Source organism: Mustelus asterias, unplaced genomic scaffold (genome assembly GCF_964213995.1).
Source record: "Mustelus asterias unplaced genomic scaffold, sMusAst1.hap1.1 HAP1_SCAFFOLD_1864, whole genome shotgun sequence".
Taxonomy (NCBI): Eukaryota; Metazoa; Chordata; class Chondrichthyes; order Carcharhiniformes; family Triakidae; genus Mustelus; species Mustelus asterias.
Window position 1 is genome coordinate 33,103 of NW_027591809.1, and position 16,207 is coordinate 49,309.

The following is a 16,207-nucleotide window of genomic DNA, read 5'->3' on the forward strand; positions in this document are numbered from 1 at the left end:
TGTGTGTGTGTGTGTGTGGGGGGGGGGGGGGGGGGGGGGGGGGGGGGCGGGGGCGGGGGCGGGGTGAGCGGGAACTTGCAGGCGGTGGGTGTTCCCCATGGCGTTGGCTGCCCTTGTCTTTCCAGGGGGTAGAGGTGGCGGGTTTGGGCAGCGCTGTCGAAGGAGCCTTGGCGAGTCGCTGCAGCGCATCTTGGAACTGGGAGGACCTTTGCAATGTCAAAGGGGACATGCCTCACCTCCAGGTGCCATTTTGAGTCAGCAGAATCACGATTTCCTCGCTCCCCTCCCCCCCTCCCCCCTCCCATCTCTCGACTCCGCAGTTCCCTGAGTCATCATCAGCTGCCATTGAAATTCACTCCCAAAGATTTGTGGGCTGGCGTTGCCAGGGCAACAGTCCTTCATTATCTTTCTCGAAGACTGGAAATGGGTCCTGTTGCTAGGGTGATAAAGCCCAGAGCAAACAAGAGTCATTATTCTCGTTTGGAGACAGGGGACTGATAATAATTTCCCCATTGGCGCAGTCGCAGGTGGGTCGTGTATGAGATATACTCCCACCCGGGCCCAAAAACCGCCCCCCGCCAACATCCCCTGTCCCTCTCGGAAAGGAGGAAGGGGGCTTGCAAATACGCAGCCCTCCAACTGCCGCAGACACTCGAGGGATTTCAGTACCTGGGATTCCAGTCTGTAACTCACTCCCGGGTATCTGTTATTCTATATATAAACCACCCTGAACCCCTCGATTAGATTCCAGTCTGTAACTCACTCCTGGGTATCTGTTATTCTATATATAAACCACCCTGAACCCCTCGATTAGATTCCAGTCTGTAACTCACTCCTGGGTATCTGTTATTCTATATATAAACCCCACCAAACCCCTCGATTAGATTCCAGTCTGTAACTCATTCCCGGGTATCAGTTATTCTATATATAAACCCCACCGAACCCCTCGATTAGATTCAAGTCTGTAACTCACTCCTGGGCATGTTATTCTTTATATAAACCACCCTGAACCCCTTGATGAGATTCCAGTCTGTTACTCACTCAGGGGTATCGGTTATTCTATATATAAACCACCGAACCCCTCGATTAGACTCCAGTCTGTAACTCATTCCCAGGTATCTGTTATTCCATACATAAACCACCCCAAACCCCTCGATTAGATTCCAGTCTGTAACTCACTCCCGGGTATCTGTTATTCTATATATAAACCCCCCCGAACCCCTCGATTAGATTCCAGTCTGTAACTCACTCCCGGGTATCTGTTATTCTATATATAAACCCCCCCGAACCCCTCGATTAGATTCCAGTCTGTAACTCACTCCCGGGTATCTGTTATTCTGTATATAAACCACCCCGGACCCCTCGATTAGATTCCAGTCTGTAACTCACTCCCGGGTATCTGTTATTCTGTATATAAACCACCCCGGACCCCTCGATTAGATTCCAGTCTGTAACTCACTCCCGGGTATCTGTTATTCTGTATATAAACCACCCCGGACCCCTCGATTAGATTCCAGTCTGTAACTCACTCCCAGGTAATTGTTGGATGTTGATAGAAACAGCGGATGCAATGAAATAAATGTCAGATTCTTCCAGCAGAGTTGAAATATCACTTTATTTGATGAATGGTCTAGTGCAGAAACCGACCGTCCTTGGAATGGTGGACGGGAGATTTGATCAGCGAAGCTTTGACTGCTATGGGCACATGTTCAGCATGTGGAATGGGGACAGACAGTGGCCCGACAGACACACAGATAGCAGCACGCACGACAGGGTTACCGGGGAGGGGTGGAGGGGCACGCCAGGCAACGAGCTACAAGCGCAGTGCGACACTGGGGAAGGTCAGAGTGTTACCGAGATGCCTCATTCTGAGAGGTGAGAGAGAGAGGGAGGGACGGGACAGGGAAAAAGAGACAGACAGAGACAGGGGAGGGCGAGAGAGGGGAGGGGAGGGACAGGTAGAGGGAGAGTCCCGTCCAGTTCAGGCAGACGGGGTTAAGCAGACCCAGTCTGCAAATTGGAGTGCCACAGAGACAGCTGGCACAGCTGGGGGCAGGGGGGGTGGACAGGTTGGGGCATGCGTCCCTTTCCGAAATTCAGAATCACAGAATTGGATGGGCGCGGGGGGGGAATAATTAGTGAAACCCTTTAACGATGAGACACAACCCCGTTACCCGGCGATGGGGAAGCGGTGGGAATACTGAGGGAGTGTGTGCAGAAATCCGGACAGAAGCAGCAGCTGGAGGAGACGCCCCTCTCCTGGATCGATGGGCAGTTCAACACAAAACGGAGGCCGAACGGCCAGCAGGTGGCACCAAACCCCCCACAGCAGAAGGAAACATCTCGAACATCACTGGAGAGAGGCGGCAGGTTAGCTGGAACACCCGGAACACCCGGCACATTGGACAGCATCTGGAGAGCAAAAAGACAGAAGTGGGATAACTAGAATCTCCTTTGCCTGCTTCAACGATGACTTGCATTTGCATGCGACACTTCATGCGACAATGCCCCCTCCCCTCCCTCCCGCCCACACACACGCACGCGCGCGCACACACGCACACACGCACGCGCGCGCGCGCGCGCACGCACGCACGCACACACGCACCCTCCCCTTTATGCTCGAGCGTAAATGAGACAGGATTCGATATCCAGCCACGCGGGGAGATATTCAGGAGGGGGAGGTGGGTTACGCCCAGGAATCAGGCACAGGAATAGTCCATTCAGCCCATCCAACCTGCTCCCCCCGCCCCCAATTCCATACTATCTCGGCTTCAACTCCATGTCCCTGGAACCCACCCCCCCGATAGACCAAATACCTGTCCAATCAAATGTCCTCAACACTGGACAGCAGGGCTGGAGAATCCCAAAGGTTCGCAACCCTTTTGAGTGAAGAAATTTCTCCTCAACTCAGTCCCAAACAATCACACACCCTCCCATTCTGGGACTGTGCCCGTGCCCCCCACCGTGTTATAGATTCCCTATCCTGTGGAGACAATCTCTCATCGCCACCCTGTCAAACCCCCCCCCCCCCCCCCCCCCCCCCCTCAGAATCTTGTACATCTCAACAAGCTCATCTCTCGTTCGTCGAAACTCTGGAGAATGTCAACCCGACTTACTCAGCCTCTCGTCGTGGGACCACCCTCCCATCTCCCTCCTTATCGCACAGACCCCCAGTCTGGAGAACGTTCGCCGTTCCGGCCTCCAATACGAGTCTATCCTTCCTTAACAATGGGGAGACCAAACCTGGGCACAGTTATTCCCGATGTAGTCTCCCAGAACCCTGTACGACCGTAGCAAAAGCTCTTTGTCCCTGTACTCCAGCCCCCTCACGGTGAAGGTTAAGGTGTCACTGGCCTTCCAACTCCTTGCTGCACCTCAACGCTAACTCTCCGTATCTCGTACCCGACACCTGAGTCCCTCTCTCTGAACATTGACATAAGACCATAAGAAATAGGGACAGGAGCAGCCATTCGGCCCCTCGAGCCCTGCTCTGCCATTCCACGCGATCATCGCCGATCTGCTTGCCTTTCGAATTCCTCACCGCCCCCACTCCCAAACCAGAGCACCCGGAGGAAACCCACGCAGACACGGGGAGAACGTGCAAACTCCACACACAGACAGTGACCCGAGGCCGGGATTGAACCCGGGTCCCTGGCGCTGTGAGGCAGCAGTGCTAACCACTGCGCCGCCCTGCCGCTAACTGTGGTTCACTAAAGAAACTCAGGAAAGTATCAGACACGAGGAAAAAGCATAAAAACAGCGCAAAGGTGAGCGGCAGGTCAGCGTGACTGGTCAGAGGATAAAGAACGGCAGAGAAAGACTGAAAGGTTCGTCAAGAGGTAGAACCCTTTGATTCCCTTGCTTCACAAGAATCTATCTCCTTCTGCCTCAGAAATGTTCCATGCCCTCCCCGATCCCCGTTCTCACTCGCGAGAGGACCAGCGCTCCTTTTATTTACTTGTTTCCGGTTCAGATATCTGCAGGAACTCTCGCTGTCTGTTTTCCCATTCCTAGCTAGCTTCCTCTCACACTCTAATTTCTTCCTCTTGACGAACCTTTCAGTCTTTCTCTGCCGTTCTTTATCCTCTGACCAGTCACGCTGACCTGCCGCTCACCTTTGCGCTGTTTTTATGCTTTTGCCTCGTGTCTGATACTTTCCTGAGCTTCTTTAGTGAACCACAGTTAGCGGCAGGGCGGCGCAGTGGCTAGCACTGCTGCCTCACAGCGCCAGGGACACGGGTTCGATTCCCGGCCTTGGGTCACTGTCGTGTGTGGAGTTTGCATGTTCTCCCCGTGTCTGCGTGGGTTTCCTCCGGGTGCTCCGGTTTCCTCCCACAGTCCAAAGATGTGTGGGTTAGGTGCATTGGCCAAGCTAAACTGACCCTTAGTGTCAGGGAGCTTAGCAGAGTACATATGTGGGGTTACGGAAATAGTGCCTGGGTGGGATTGCGGTCGGTGTAGACTCGATGGGCTGAATGGCCTCCTTCTGCACTGTAGGGATTCTATGATTCTGCGTCCCTTGTACCAATGCACTCAAGTCTCTCTCTCTCCAAACATCAACATTTACAGGCTTTGCACCTTTTTCAAAAATATTCTGTTTTTCCATCCTTAGGGCCAGGGTGAATAAACCTCACGCTTCCCCACACATCGCATACCATCTGACACCGTGCTGCACACTCGCCTAACCCTGTCTATATCTCTTTGTGTCCTCCTCACAGCTTACCTTCCCATCTACATTTGTATAAATCAGCAAACTTTGATACCGTACTCTCTGCCTCTTCATCCAATACATCAATATTGATTGTAAATCGCTGAAACCTCATCAATGATCCTCGGGGACACTCCACGCGTCACTGCCTACCCACTTGAACATGTCTCATTTATCCCTACTCTCTGTTTCCTGTCCATTAACTAATCCTCTATCCGTGCTAATCCATCACCCTCAACTCCATGAGCACTTATCTTGTGAGTTACCCTTTGTGTACCACGTCCCCAGTGTCTTTTGGACATCCAGGTATATCACATCTACCGGTTCCCCTTTATCTACCCTACCAGGTACATCCTCAGTGCAGCATTTAAGAAGCTCGATACCATCCCCAGGGCAAAGCAGCCCCCACTCAATCGACACGCTAACCAACAGCACCTTCAACATTCACTCCCTCCACCACCGACGCACAGCGGCAGCAGTGTGTACCGTCTACAAGATGCACCGCAGCGACTCGCCAAGGCTCCTTCGACAGCGCCGCCCAAACCCCACCACCTCTACCCCCGAGAAGGAAATCGTGTCTTTCGGGGACTCCTGTCACATTCTGGGGACTGACTGGGACAGTGGGAAGGGTTCAGTTTGACACGAGTGAGGCTGGAATCATTACTGTGTCAGATTCGATCACGCTCTGCAGGGCCCAGTCCAAGAGGACACAGCTAACACCCAGCCACCTCCCCCACACCCCCATCGGGGGGCAGGGGGAGAGGCACAAATCTGGCGAGCCTGGCGGTGGGCCACACAGACCAAAAGTAGCAAGTCCGATCCCTGGGGCAGTACGCGGAAGAGGACAGTCTTGGTGGACGTGGGGATCACTGGTAGAAGCAGGCTGCACTCCCAGGCTGTGACGAGGAGCATGTTCAAGGGGGAAATGGGAGAGATTGGGAGGGGGGAAGCAACCTGGCAGGGGTCAGCCCGTCACTGACAGAGCGACGCTGTACTGTGTCGAGCATTTGAGGTTTAATTCAGAAAGATCTAAACAGCGCCGTTGCCCGAACGATGCCCAAGGACAGGAAATGGGTCAGGCTCTGGCGACGGTGAGATCCAGGAACGAGGTTAAAATAAGTCCCAGTCCTGGTGTAACCCTGGCATTAATCCCTGGGTGTGCCCTCAAACTCCTGCATTTATCCCTCCTGTACCTTCAACATTGCTCCTCGTATAACCGAGAGATACTCTGCGTATATTCCAGATTTGAACAGCCTTAAACCCCTGGTATTACCCCCGCACACAATACAACACACACAAATACACACCACACAACTGTGCAATCTCAGTGTGCACTTCGCATACATGCCCAATGTTACCACTGCTGCTAATATATAGCCAGTCCCCAGCCCGCAGATACCCACTTCCCCTCCATTTACCCCCATCGTCTCCTCTCCAGGCTTCACACCAGGGCTGGTCTGCCTCTGCCATTCTGGATCAGCTGGGTGACAGCTTGAACAACATCCATTGTGGTCCCCAATCCTCCGATATCAGGAGTGTGCAACTAAAACAGAGAGAGAGAGAGAGTGACAATGAGAGTGAGCACAGTGCGCGAGAGCGAGTGCCCGAGGGGGATGCAGGAGGATGAGTCAGTACGCAAGAGGATGAGTCAGTACGCAAGAGGGTGTGAACAAGAGAGAGAACGCACGGGGTTAGATACAGAGTAAAGCTCCCTCGACACTGACCCCATCAAACACTCCCAGGACAGGTACAGCACGGGGTTAGATACAGAGTAAAGCTCCCTCGACACTGACCCCATCAAACACTCCCAGGACAGGTACAGCACGGGGTTAGATACAGAGTAAAGCTCCCTCGACACTGACCCCATCAAACACTCCCAGGACAGGTACAGCACGGGGTTAGATACAGAGTAAAGCTCCCTCTACACTGACCCCATCAAACACTCCCAGGACAGGTACAGCACGGGGTTAGATACAGAGTAAAGCTCCCTCTACACTGTCCCCCATCAAACACTCCCAGGACAGGTACAGCACGGAGTTAGATACAGAGTAAAGCTCCCTCTACACTGTCCCCAGCAAACACTCCTGGGACAGGTACAGCACAGGGTTAGATACAGAGTAAAGCTTCCTCTACACTGTCCCCATTAAACACTCTCAGGGGAGGTACAGCACGGGGTTAGATACAGAGTAAAGCTCCCTCGACACTGTCCCCATCAAACACTCCCAGGCAGGTACAGCACGGGATTAGATACAGAGTAAAGCTCCCTCTACACTGTCCCCAGCAAACACTCCTGGGACAGGTACAGCACAGGGTTAGATACAGAGTAAAGCTCCCTCTACACTGTCCCCATTAAACACTCTCAGGGGAGGTACAGCACGGGGTTAGATACAGAGTAAAGCTCCCTCTACACTGTCCCCATCAAACACTCCCAGGACAGGTACAGCACAGGGTTAGATACAGAGTAAAGCTCCCTCTACACTGTCCCCATCAAACACTCCCAGGTGAGGGGGAGATAGTTGGGGTTGAAATAATGACATACACAGGCCTGGCACAAGCCTGACCATGGGCTGGTTGCTATGGTGATGGACAAGCAGCTACTGGACACACTGCTGGTGCCTGGCCCTTTGCCATTCAATTGGTTTGAGCAGTGGCGGGAACAGCAGCGCTGGATCGGAGGGAGAAGAATACGTCTCACTCACTCGATGTTCATTCATGGTGGTCATGACAGCATTTCGGATCAAACTGGCAAAGTTATGCAGCCTTGGGAGAGAAAAAGAATTAACAGGCATGAGGAAAAGGAAAGAGATATTACACTCCCTGTATCAACAATAAGATTCCAGTCTGTAACTCGCTCCCGTGTATCTGTTATTCTATATATAAACCCCCTCCCCGAACCCCTCGATTAGATTCCAGTCTGTAACTCACTCCCGGGTATCTGTTATTCTATATATAAACCACCCGGAACCCCTCGATTAGATTCTAGTCTGTAACTCACTCCCGGGTATCTGTTATTCTATATATAAACCACCCAAACCCATCGATTAGATTCCAGTCTGTAACTCACTCCCGGGTATCTGTTATTCTATATATAAACCACCCAAACCCCTCGATTACATTCCAGTCTGTAACTCACTCCCGGGTATCTGTTATTCTATATATAAACCACCCGGAACCCCTCGATTAGATTCTAGTCTGTAACTCACTCCCGGGTATCTGTTATTCTATATATAAACCACCCAAACCCATCGATTAGATTCCAGTCTGTAACTCACTCCCGGGTATCTGTTATTCTATATATAAACCACCGGAACCCCTCGATTAGATTCCAGTCTGTAACTCACTCCCGGGTATCTGTTATTCTATATATAAACCCCCTCCCCGAACCCCTCGATTAGATTCCAGTCTGTAACTCACTCCCGGGGATCTGTTATTCTATATATTAACCACCCTGAACCCCTCGATTAGATTCCAGTCTGTAACTCACTCCCGGGTATCTGTTATTCTATACATAAACCACCCCGAACCCCTCGATTAGATTCCAGTCTGTAACTCACTCCCGGGTATCTGTTATTCTATATATAAACCACCCCGAACCCCTCGATTAGATTCCTGTCTGTAACTCACTCCCGGGTATCTGTTATTCTATATATAAACACCCCCGAACCCCTCGATTAGATTCCAGTCTGTAACTCACTCCCGGGTATCTGTTATTCTCTATATAAACACCCCCGAACCCCTCGATTAGATTCCAGTCTGTAACTCACTCCCGGGTATCTGTTATTCTATATATAAACACCCCCGAACCCCGCGATTCGATTCCAGTCTGTAACTCACTCCCGGGTATCTGTTATTCTATATATAAACCACCCCGAACCCCTCGATTAGATTCCAGTCTGTAACTCACTCCCGGGTATCTGTTATTCTGTATATAAACCATCCCGAACCCCTCGATTAGATTCCAGTCTGTAACTCGCTCCCGGGCATCTGTTATTCTATATATAAACACCCCCGAACCCCGCGATTAGATTCCAGTCTGTAACTCACTCCCGGGTATCTGTTATTCTATATATAAACCACCCCGAACCCCTCGATTAGATTCCAGTCTGTAACTCACTCCCGGGTATCTGTTATTCTGTATATAAACCCCCCCCGAACCCCTCGATTAGATTCCAATCTGTAACTCGCTCCCGGGTATCTGTTATTCTATATATAAACCGCCCTGAACCCCTCGATTAGATTCCAGTCTGTAACTCACTCCCGGGTATCTGTTATTCTATATATAAACCCCCCCGAACCCCTCGATTAGATTCCAGTCTGTAACTCACTCCTGGGTATCTGTTATTCTATACAAAAACCACCCCGAACCCCTCGATTAGATTCCAGTCTGTAACTCACTCCCGGGTATCTGTTATTCTATATATAAACCACCCCGAACCCCTCGATTAGATTCCAGTCTGTAACTCACTCCCGGGTATCTGTTATTCTGTATATAAACCACCCCGAACCCCTCGATTAGATTCCAGTCTGTAACTCGCTCCCGGGTATCTGTTATTCTGTATATAAACCACCCCGAACCCCTCGATTAGATTCCAGTCTGTAACTCACTCCCGGGTATCTGTTATTCTATATATAAACACCCCCGAACCCCGCGATTAGATTCCAGTCTGTAACTCACTCCCGGGTATCTGTTATTCTATATATAAACCACCCCGAACCCCTCGATTAGATTCCAGTCTGTAACTCACTCCCGGGTATCTGTTATTCTGTATATAAACCCCCCCCGAACCCCTCGATTAGATTCCAATCTGTAACTCGCTCCCGGGTATCTGTTATTCTATATATAAACCGCCCTGAACCCCTCGATTAGATTCCAGTCTGTAACTCACTCCCGGGTATCTGTTATTCTATATATAAACCCCCCCGAACCCCTCGATTAGATTCCAGTCTGTAACTCACTCCCGGGTATCTGTTATTCTATACAAAAACCACCCCGAACCCCTCGATTAGATTCCAGTCTGTAACTCACTCCCGGGTATCTGTTATTCTATATATAAACCACCCCGAACCCCTCGATTAGATTCCAGTCTGTAACTCACTCCCGGGTATCTGTTATTCTGTATATAAACCACCCCGAACCCCTCGATTAGATTCCAGTCTGTAACTCGCTCCCGGGTATCTGTTATTCTGTATATAAACCACCCCGAACCCCTCGATTAGATTCCAGTCTGTAACTCACTCCCGGGTATCTGTTATTCTATATATAAACACCCCCGAACCCCGCGATTAGATTCCAGTCTATAACTGCCCATTGATGTCCCTACTTGAGATGGTCGAGCATCAGACAGCTAGCGAGCAGCATGGCAGTCGGATTCGCAATGTTCTTGTTGGCGATGCTCTTGCCAGTGTTTCGTGTGCCCTGAGGGGAAGAATCAGAGCAGAAATATTGCCTAATTGAGTGAGAGGCTGTCGGCATTCCTCGGGGGTGCTCAGCCATTGAGGCGCCTTGAGGGGAAGTTTATAAAGCAACGTGACTGAGGCATTCCTGCAGATTAAATTGATTGCTGGGGAAACTTTGCCCCGCCAGTGGGTAAAAAACAATTTGCGCACAGCAAGATCCCAGAACCAATATTCATTCTTGTGAGCAGAGGTTCGGTTCCAGTGACGTTGGATTGATGATTTCAAGACACTGGGGAGAGCTGGGACAGCACGGTGACACAGTGGTTAGCACTGCTGCCTCACAGCGCCAGGGACCCGGGTTCGATTCCCGCATCGGACCACTGTCTGTGCGGAGTCTGCACAATCTCCCCGTGTCTGCATGGGTTTCCTCCGGGTGCTCCGGTTTCCTCCCACGCTCCAAAGATGTGCAGGTTTGCTGGATTGGCCAGGCTAAATTGCCCCTTAGTGTCAGGGGGGCTAGCAGGGTAACTGGGTGGGATTATGGGGATAGGACCAGGGTGAGATTGTGGTCAGTGCTGACTCAATGGGCCGAATGGCCTCCTTCTGCACTGTAGGATTCTATGACTCTACGTCACGGACCACTTTTCCGAATACTGGCTGCGTAATGTTCTCGTATTATTCTGTGAGGAAAACAGATCTTGGCTTTAACATTTCATCGTGAAAGGCAGGACCTCCCACAGTGCGGCACTCCCTCAGCACTGACCCTCCCACAGTGCGGCGCTCCCTCAGCACTGACCCTCCCACAGTGCGGCACTCCCTCAGCACTGACCCTCCCACAGTGCGGCACTCCCTCAGCACTGACCCTCCCACAGTGCGGCGCTCCCTCAGCACTGACCCTCCCATAGTGCGGCGCTCCCTCAGCACTGACCCTCCCACAGTGCGGCGCTCCCTCAGCACTGACCCTCCCACAGTGCGGCGCTCCCTCAGTACTGACCCTCCCACAGTGCAGCGCTCCCTCAGCACTGACCCTCCCACAGTGCGGCGCTCCTTCAGCACTGACCCTCCCACAGTGCGGCGCTCCCTCAGCACTTACCCTCCCACAGTGCGGCGCTCCCTCAGCACTGACCCTCCCACAGTGCGGCGCTCCCTCAGCACTGACCCTCCCACAGTGCGGCGCTCCCTCAGCACTGACCCTCCCACAGTGCGGCGCTCCCTCAGCACTGACCCTCCGACAGTGCGGCGCTCCCTCAGCACTGACCCTCCCACAGTGCGGCGCTCCCTCAGCACTGAGACTCCCACAGTGCGGCGCTCCCTCAGCACTGACCCTCCCACAGTGCGGCACTCCCTCAGCACTGACGCTCCCACAGTGCGGCGCTCCCTCAGCACTGACGCTCCCACAGTGCGGCGCTCCCTCAGCACTGACCCTCCCACAGTGCGGCGCTCCCTCAGCACTGACCCTCCCACAGTGCGGCGCTCCCTCAGCACTGACCCTCCCACAGTGCGGCGCTCCCTCAGCACTGACCCTCCCACAGTGCGGCGCTCCCTCAGCACTGACCCTCCCACAGTGCGGCGCTCCCTCAGCACTGACCCTCCCACAGTGCGGCGCTCCCTCAGCACTGACCCTCCCACAGTGCGGCGCTCCCTCAGCACTGACCCTCCCACAGTGCGGCGCTCCCTCAGCACTGACCCTCCCACAGTGCGGCGCTCCCTCAGCTTGCAGCGCTGCGATCGCTCCCAGCTGGACACTCACCGTTTCAAACACCGCATAGTCCTTGCCGTAGTTGGCACCTGGCGCCAGCCCGGGCCCACCGACGAGGCCGGCACAGACATTGCTCACCACGTTGCCGTAGAGATTGGGCATCACCATCACATCGAACTGCTGCGGCTTCGAGACCAGCTTGAGGGGGACGGGATCGAGAGGAAACAATGTCTAGTTAATCGAGTTGGGCCGGGATGGACTTACACAGCCTGGCGCTGGTCAGCCCTGTGCCACCGGGTCACCCCTCCCTTCCTCTCCAGCAGCAGCGGGCGAACGCCGGAGTGCCGTGGTGAAACCTGACCCACCTCGTACCCGATCTCCACACCGCCCGCAGCGGCCCGAGGCAGCGGCTGCGATTGGATTGGCGACCTGTTACTGGCACGGCGCTTGGGGTCAGACACATGTTGACCCATTCATGACCCATGTTGGGGTCTGTATGCCAGGGGAGTGCCTGAGGCCACCTTCGCCAGGCGAGTAGGGCGGGCACCGCGCAGTCCCAGGGGTGTGGCACCCCGCAACCTACCCCCACAGCACATGAGGGGGGCGGGGGGGGGGGGGAGGTGTCTTCACCTGCATGGTGGTGTTGTCCACGATCATGCTGTCAAAGGTGATGTCAGTGTAACGTTCCGCCACCTCCTTACAACACTGCAGGAACAGGCCGTCAGCAAGCTTCCTGAAACACAGAATGGCGACACATTAGCGCCTGCCCCTCGCCTCCTCCAAACACTCCTCCGCATCAGCAAAGCCCCCCTCCCCCACCCCACCCAGTCCTGCACTGCCCCTGGTAAGGTCAGGCTGAAGGAGAGAGCGAGAGTGAGTGAGAGTGAATGAGTGAGAGAGAGGAGGGGGTTGAATCATAGAAACCCTACAGTACAGAAAGAGGCCATTCGGCCCATCGAGTCTGCACCGACCACAATTCCACCCAGGCCCTACCCCCCATATCCCTACATATTTTACCCGCTAATCCCTCTAATCTACGCATCCCAGGACACTAAGGGGCAATTTTAGCACGGCCAATCAACCTAACCCGCACATCTTTGGAGTGTGGGAGGAAACCGGAGCACCCGGAGGAAACCCACGCAGACACGAGGAGAATGTGCAAACTTCACACGGACAGTGACCCAAGCCGGGAATCGAACCCGGGTCCCTGGAGCTGTGAAGCAGCAGTGCTAACCACTGTGCTACCGTGCCGCCCTATTTCAGAGTGTTAAATGTTGAGGTTTAGGGAAGCTTTGCTGTTGCTCGGGCCAACTCGTACCTTGCTCCATTCACCCATCACCCTCCTGCTGTCTCGCACCCTGCTCAGAACATACCGCTTTTCAAAACTTCCTCATCCTCGATTAAAATATGGATATAGAGATATAGATGGTCTAAGTGAGTGGGCCAGGGTCTGGCAGATGGAGCACAATGTTGGTAAATGTGAGGTCGTCCATTTTGGGAGGAATAACAGCAAAATGGACTATTATTAAAATGGTAAAAAATTGCAGCATGCTGCTGAGCAGAGGGACCTGGGTGTCCTTGTGCAGGAATCACAAGGAGTTGGTTTGCAGGTGCAGCAGGTAATTAAGAAGGCAAATGGAATTTTGTCCTTCATTGCGAGAGGGATGGAGTTTAAAAACAGCGAGGTTATGTTGCAGCTGTATAAGGTGCTGGTGAGGCCACACCTGGAGTACTGTGTACAGTTTTGGTCTCCTTGCTTGAGAAAGGATATACTGGCACTGGAGGGGGTGCAGAGGAGATTCACTAGGTTGATTCCGGAGTTGAGAGGGTTGGCTTATGAGGAGAGACTGAGTAGACTGGGGCTATCCTCATTAGAATTCAGAAGAATGAGGGGAGATCTTATAGAAACATATAAGATTATGAAGGGAATAGATAAGATAGAAGCAGGGAGGTAGTTTCCACTGGCGGGTGAAACTAGAACTAGGGGGCATGGCCTCAAAATAACAGGAAGCAGATTTATGACTGAGTTGAGGAGGAACTTCTTCACACAAAGGGTTGTGAATCTGTGGAATTCCCTGCCCAGTGAAGCAGTTGAGGCTACCTCATTGGATGTTTTTAAGGCAAGGATAGATAAATTTTTGAACAGTAAAGGAATTAAGGGTGATGGTGAGCGGGCGGGTAAGTGGAGCTGAGTCCACGAAAAGATCAGCCATGATCTTAATGAATGGCGGAGCAGGCTCGAGGGGCCAGATGGCCCAGTCCTGTTTCTAGTTCTTCTGTTCTTAAATCCCGCAGAAGCCCGGTTGCCCCCCTCCTCAGCTCTGCAACCCCCTCGAGCCCCCCCCCTCCCCGCCCTCGGTGACACCCTCTGGCCCCCCTCGATGACCCGCTCCAGCGCTCCCCCCCCTCGATGACCCGCTCCGGCGCCCCTCCCTCGACGACCCGCTCCGGCCCCCCTCCCACGATGACCTCCTCCAGCCCCCCTCCCGCGATGACCTCCTCCAGCCCCCCTCCCCACCTCTGCAACCCCCTCGAGCCCCCCCCCCTCCCCTCCCTCGACGACCCTCTCCGGCCCCCCTCCCGCGATGGCCTCCTCCAGCCCCCCTCCCTGTCCTCGGTGACCTCCTCCAGCCCCCCTCCCCGTCGACCTCCTCCAGCCCCCCTCCCCGCCCTCGGCGACCTCCTCCAGCCCCCCTCCCCGTCCTCGGCAACCTCCTCCAGCCTCCCCTCCCCGTCCCTCCAACCTCCTCCAGCCCCCCTCCCCGTCCCTCCAACCTCCTCCAGCCCCCCTCCCCGTCCCTCCAACCTCCTCCAGCCCCCCCTACCCCTGCAACCTCCTCCAGCCCCCCTCCCCGTCCCTGCAACCTCCTCCAGCCCCTCCCCTCCTCTGTAACCTCCTCCAGACCCTCCCCATCCCTGTAACCTCCTCCAGCTCACCCTATCTCTGTAACCTCCTACAATCCTCCGAGATCTCTGCGCTCCTCCAATGCCAGCCTCTTGAGCATTCGATTCCCATCGCTCCGCCATTGGCGGGCGTTCCTTCAGCTGATTGAGGGGCCCTAAGCTCTGGAATTCCCTCCCTAAACCTCTCCACCTTTGCCCGTCTCTCTCCTCCTTTAAGACACTCCTTAAAAACCGGGCTCTGTGACCGAGCTGTTGGTCGCCTGGCCCTGATATCTCTTGATGGGGTTCAGGGTCAGATTCTGTCTGGTTGGTGCTGCTGTGAAGCGCCTTTGGGAGGTTACACTGCCGAAAAGGTGGTACAGAAATGCAAGTTGTTGTCTCTTCACGCTCCATTGTGGAGTCACGTTGCCAAGTTGTGGCATGTGTGGATTGGGAGGGGGTGTTACTCAATCCTGTGGTGACTGGGAGTGCCTTACACTCGTGGCATCTCGAGGGGCAGAGCCCGCACTCCGACCTTTAACCCCTGGTAAAATATCACTCAACTTTCGCTGTCTCTCGTGGTCCCAGAATAACAGGGATACAGATCCCGGTCTTTCCAGTGGCCTCTCATCACTTTGGACACTCCCTCCACCACCGACGCACAGCGGCAGCAGTGCGTACCGTCTACAAGATGCACTCACCAAGGCTCCTTCGACAGCACCGCCCAAACCCGCCACCTCTACCCCCTAGAAGGACAAGGGCAGCAGACTCCATGGGGAACACGCACCGCCTGCAAGTCCCCCACTCCGAGGGCCCCACACACACACCCCACCCTACCTTAGAAATATATTGGCCGTTCCTTCACTGTGGCCGGGTCTAAATCCTGGAACTCCCTCCCTAACAGCGCTGTGGGTGTACCTACACCACATGGGACTGCAGCGGGTTCAAGATGGCGGCTCACCCACCACCTTCCCGATGGCCAATTAGGGATGGGGGATAAATGCCAGGCCCCACCAGTGATGTCCACGTCCCCCATGGAAAAATAAACATTGGAGGTACGCCGGGGGGGGGGGGGGGGGTTACTCACATGATGTTGGCCTTGTGCACGGCCGTGACCTTCTTTCGACCCTTGGCGCGCGCCACTTCGAAGGCGTACTCCGCGATGCGCCTTGAGTTGTGCTCGGTGATGATCTTCAGACTCTCCACAACTCCTGCCACGCTCTGCGGACAAGAACAGGCCGCAAACCAAGTCACTAAAGGAGGCAGCCGGGCTGACGCACAGCAAGATCCCACAAACAGCCACCAATTAGATCCACCTGGAGTGCTGGGTACAGTTTCTGGTCTCCTTACCCTTACTTGAGGGATGTACTCATATAGGCCTTGATAGTGAATTCCACACAATTCACCACCCTTTGGGTGAAGAAATCTCTTCTCACCTCAGTCCTAAAAGGTTATCCTCAAACTATGACCCCTGGTTCTGGACTCCCCCACCTTTTGGGAACATTCTTTCTGAATCTACC

At 53.9% G+C, this 16,207-nt stretch overlaps 1 protein-coding gene across 1 annotated transcript in view; it reads right to left on the bottom strand.

Annotated features, from left to right (window-relative positions):
- Positions 1–1,596: 1,596 nt before the first annotated feature.
- Positions 1,597–16,207, bottom strand: part of idh3g (isocitrate dehydrogenase (NAD(+)) 3 non-catalytic subunit gamma) — a 34,648-nt gene continuing 20,037 nt past the window's right edge. Inside the window, exons 6-12 of the mRNA XM_078206896.1 lie at positions 15,775–15,908; positions 12,435–12,537; positions 11,856–12,002; positions 10,030–10,124; positions 7,408–7,468; positions 6,127–6,251; positions 1,597–2,412 (exon numbers count right to left, since the gene is read on the bottom strand). Of these exons, the coding sequence (XP_078063022.1) occupies positions 6,150–6,251; positions 7,408–7,468; positions 10,030–10,124; positions 11,856–12,002; positions 12,435–12,537; positions 15,775–15,908 (642 nt within the window). The 3' untranslated portion in view covers positions 1,597–2,412; positions 6,127–6,149. The remainder of the gene's footprint in view (positions 2,413–6,126; positions 6,252–7,407; positions 7,469–10,029; positions 10,125–11,855; positions 12,003–12,434; positions 12,538–15,774; positions 15,909–16,207) is intronic.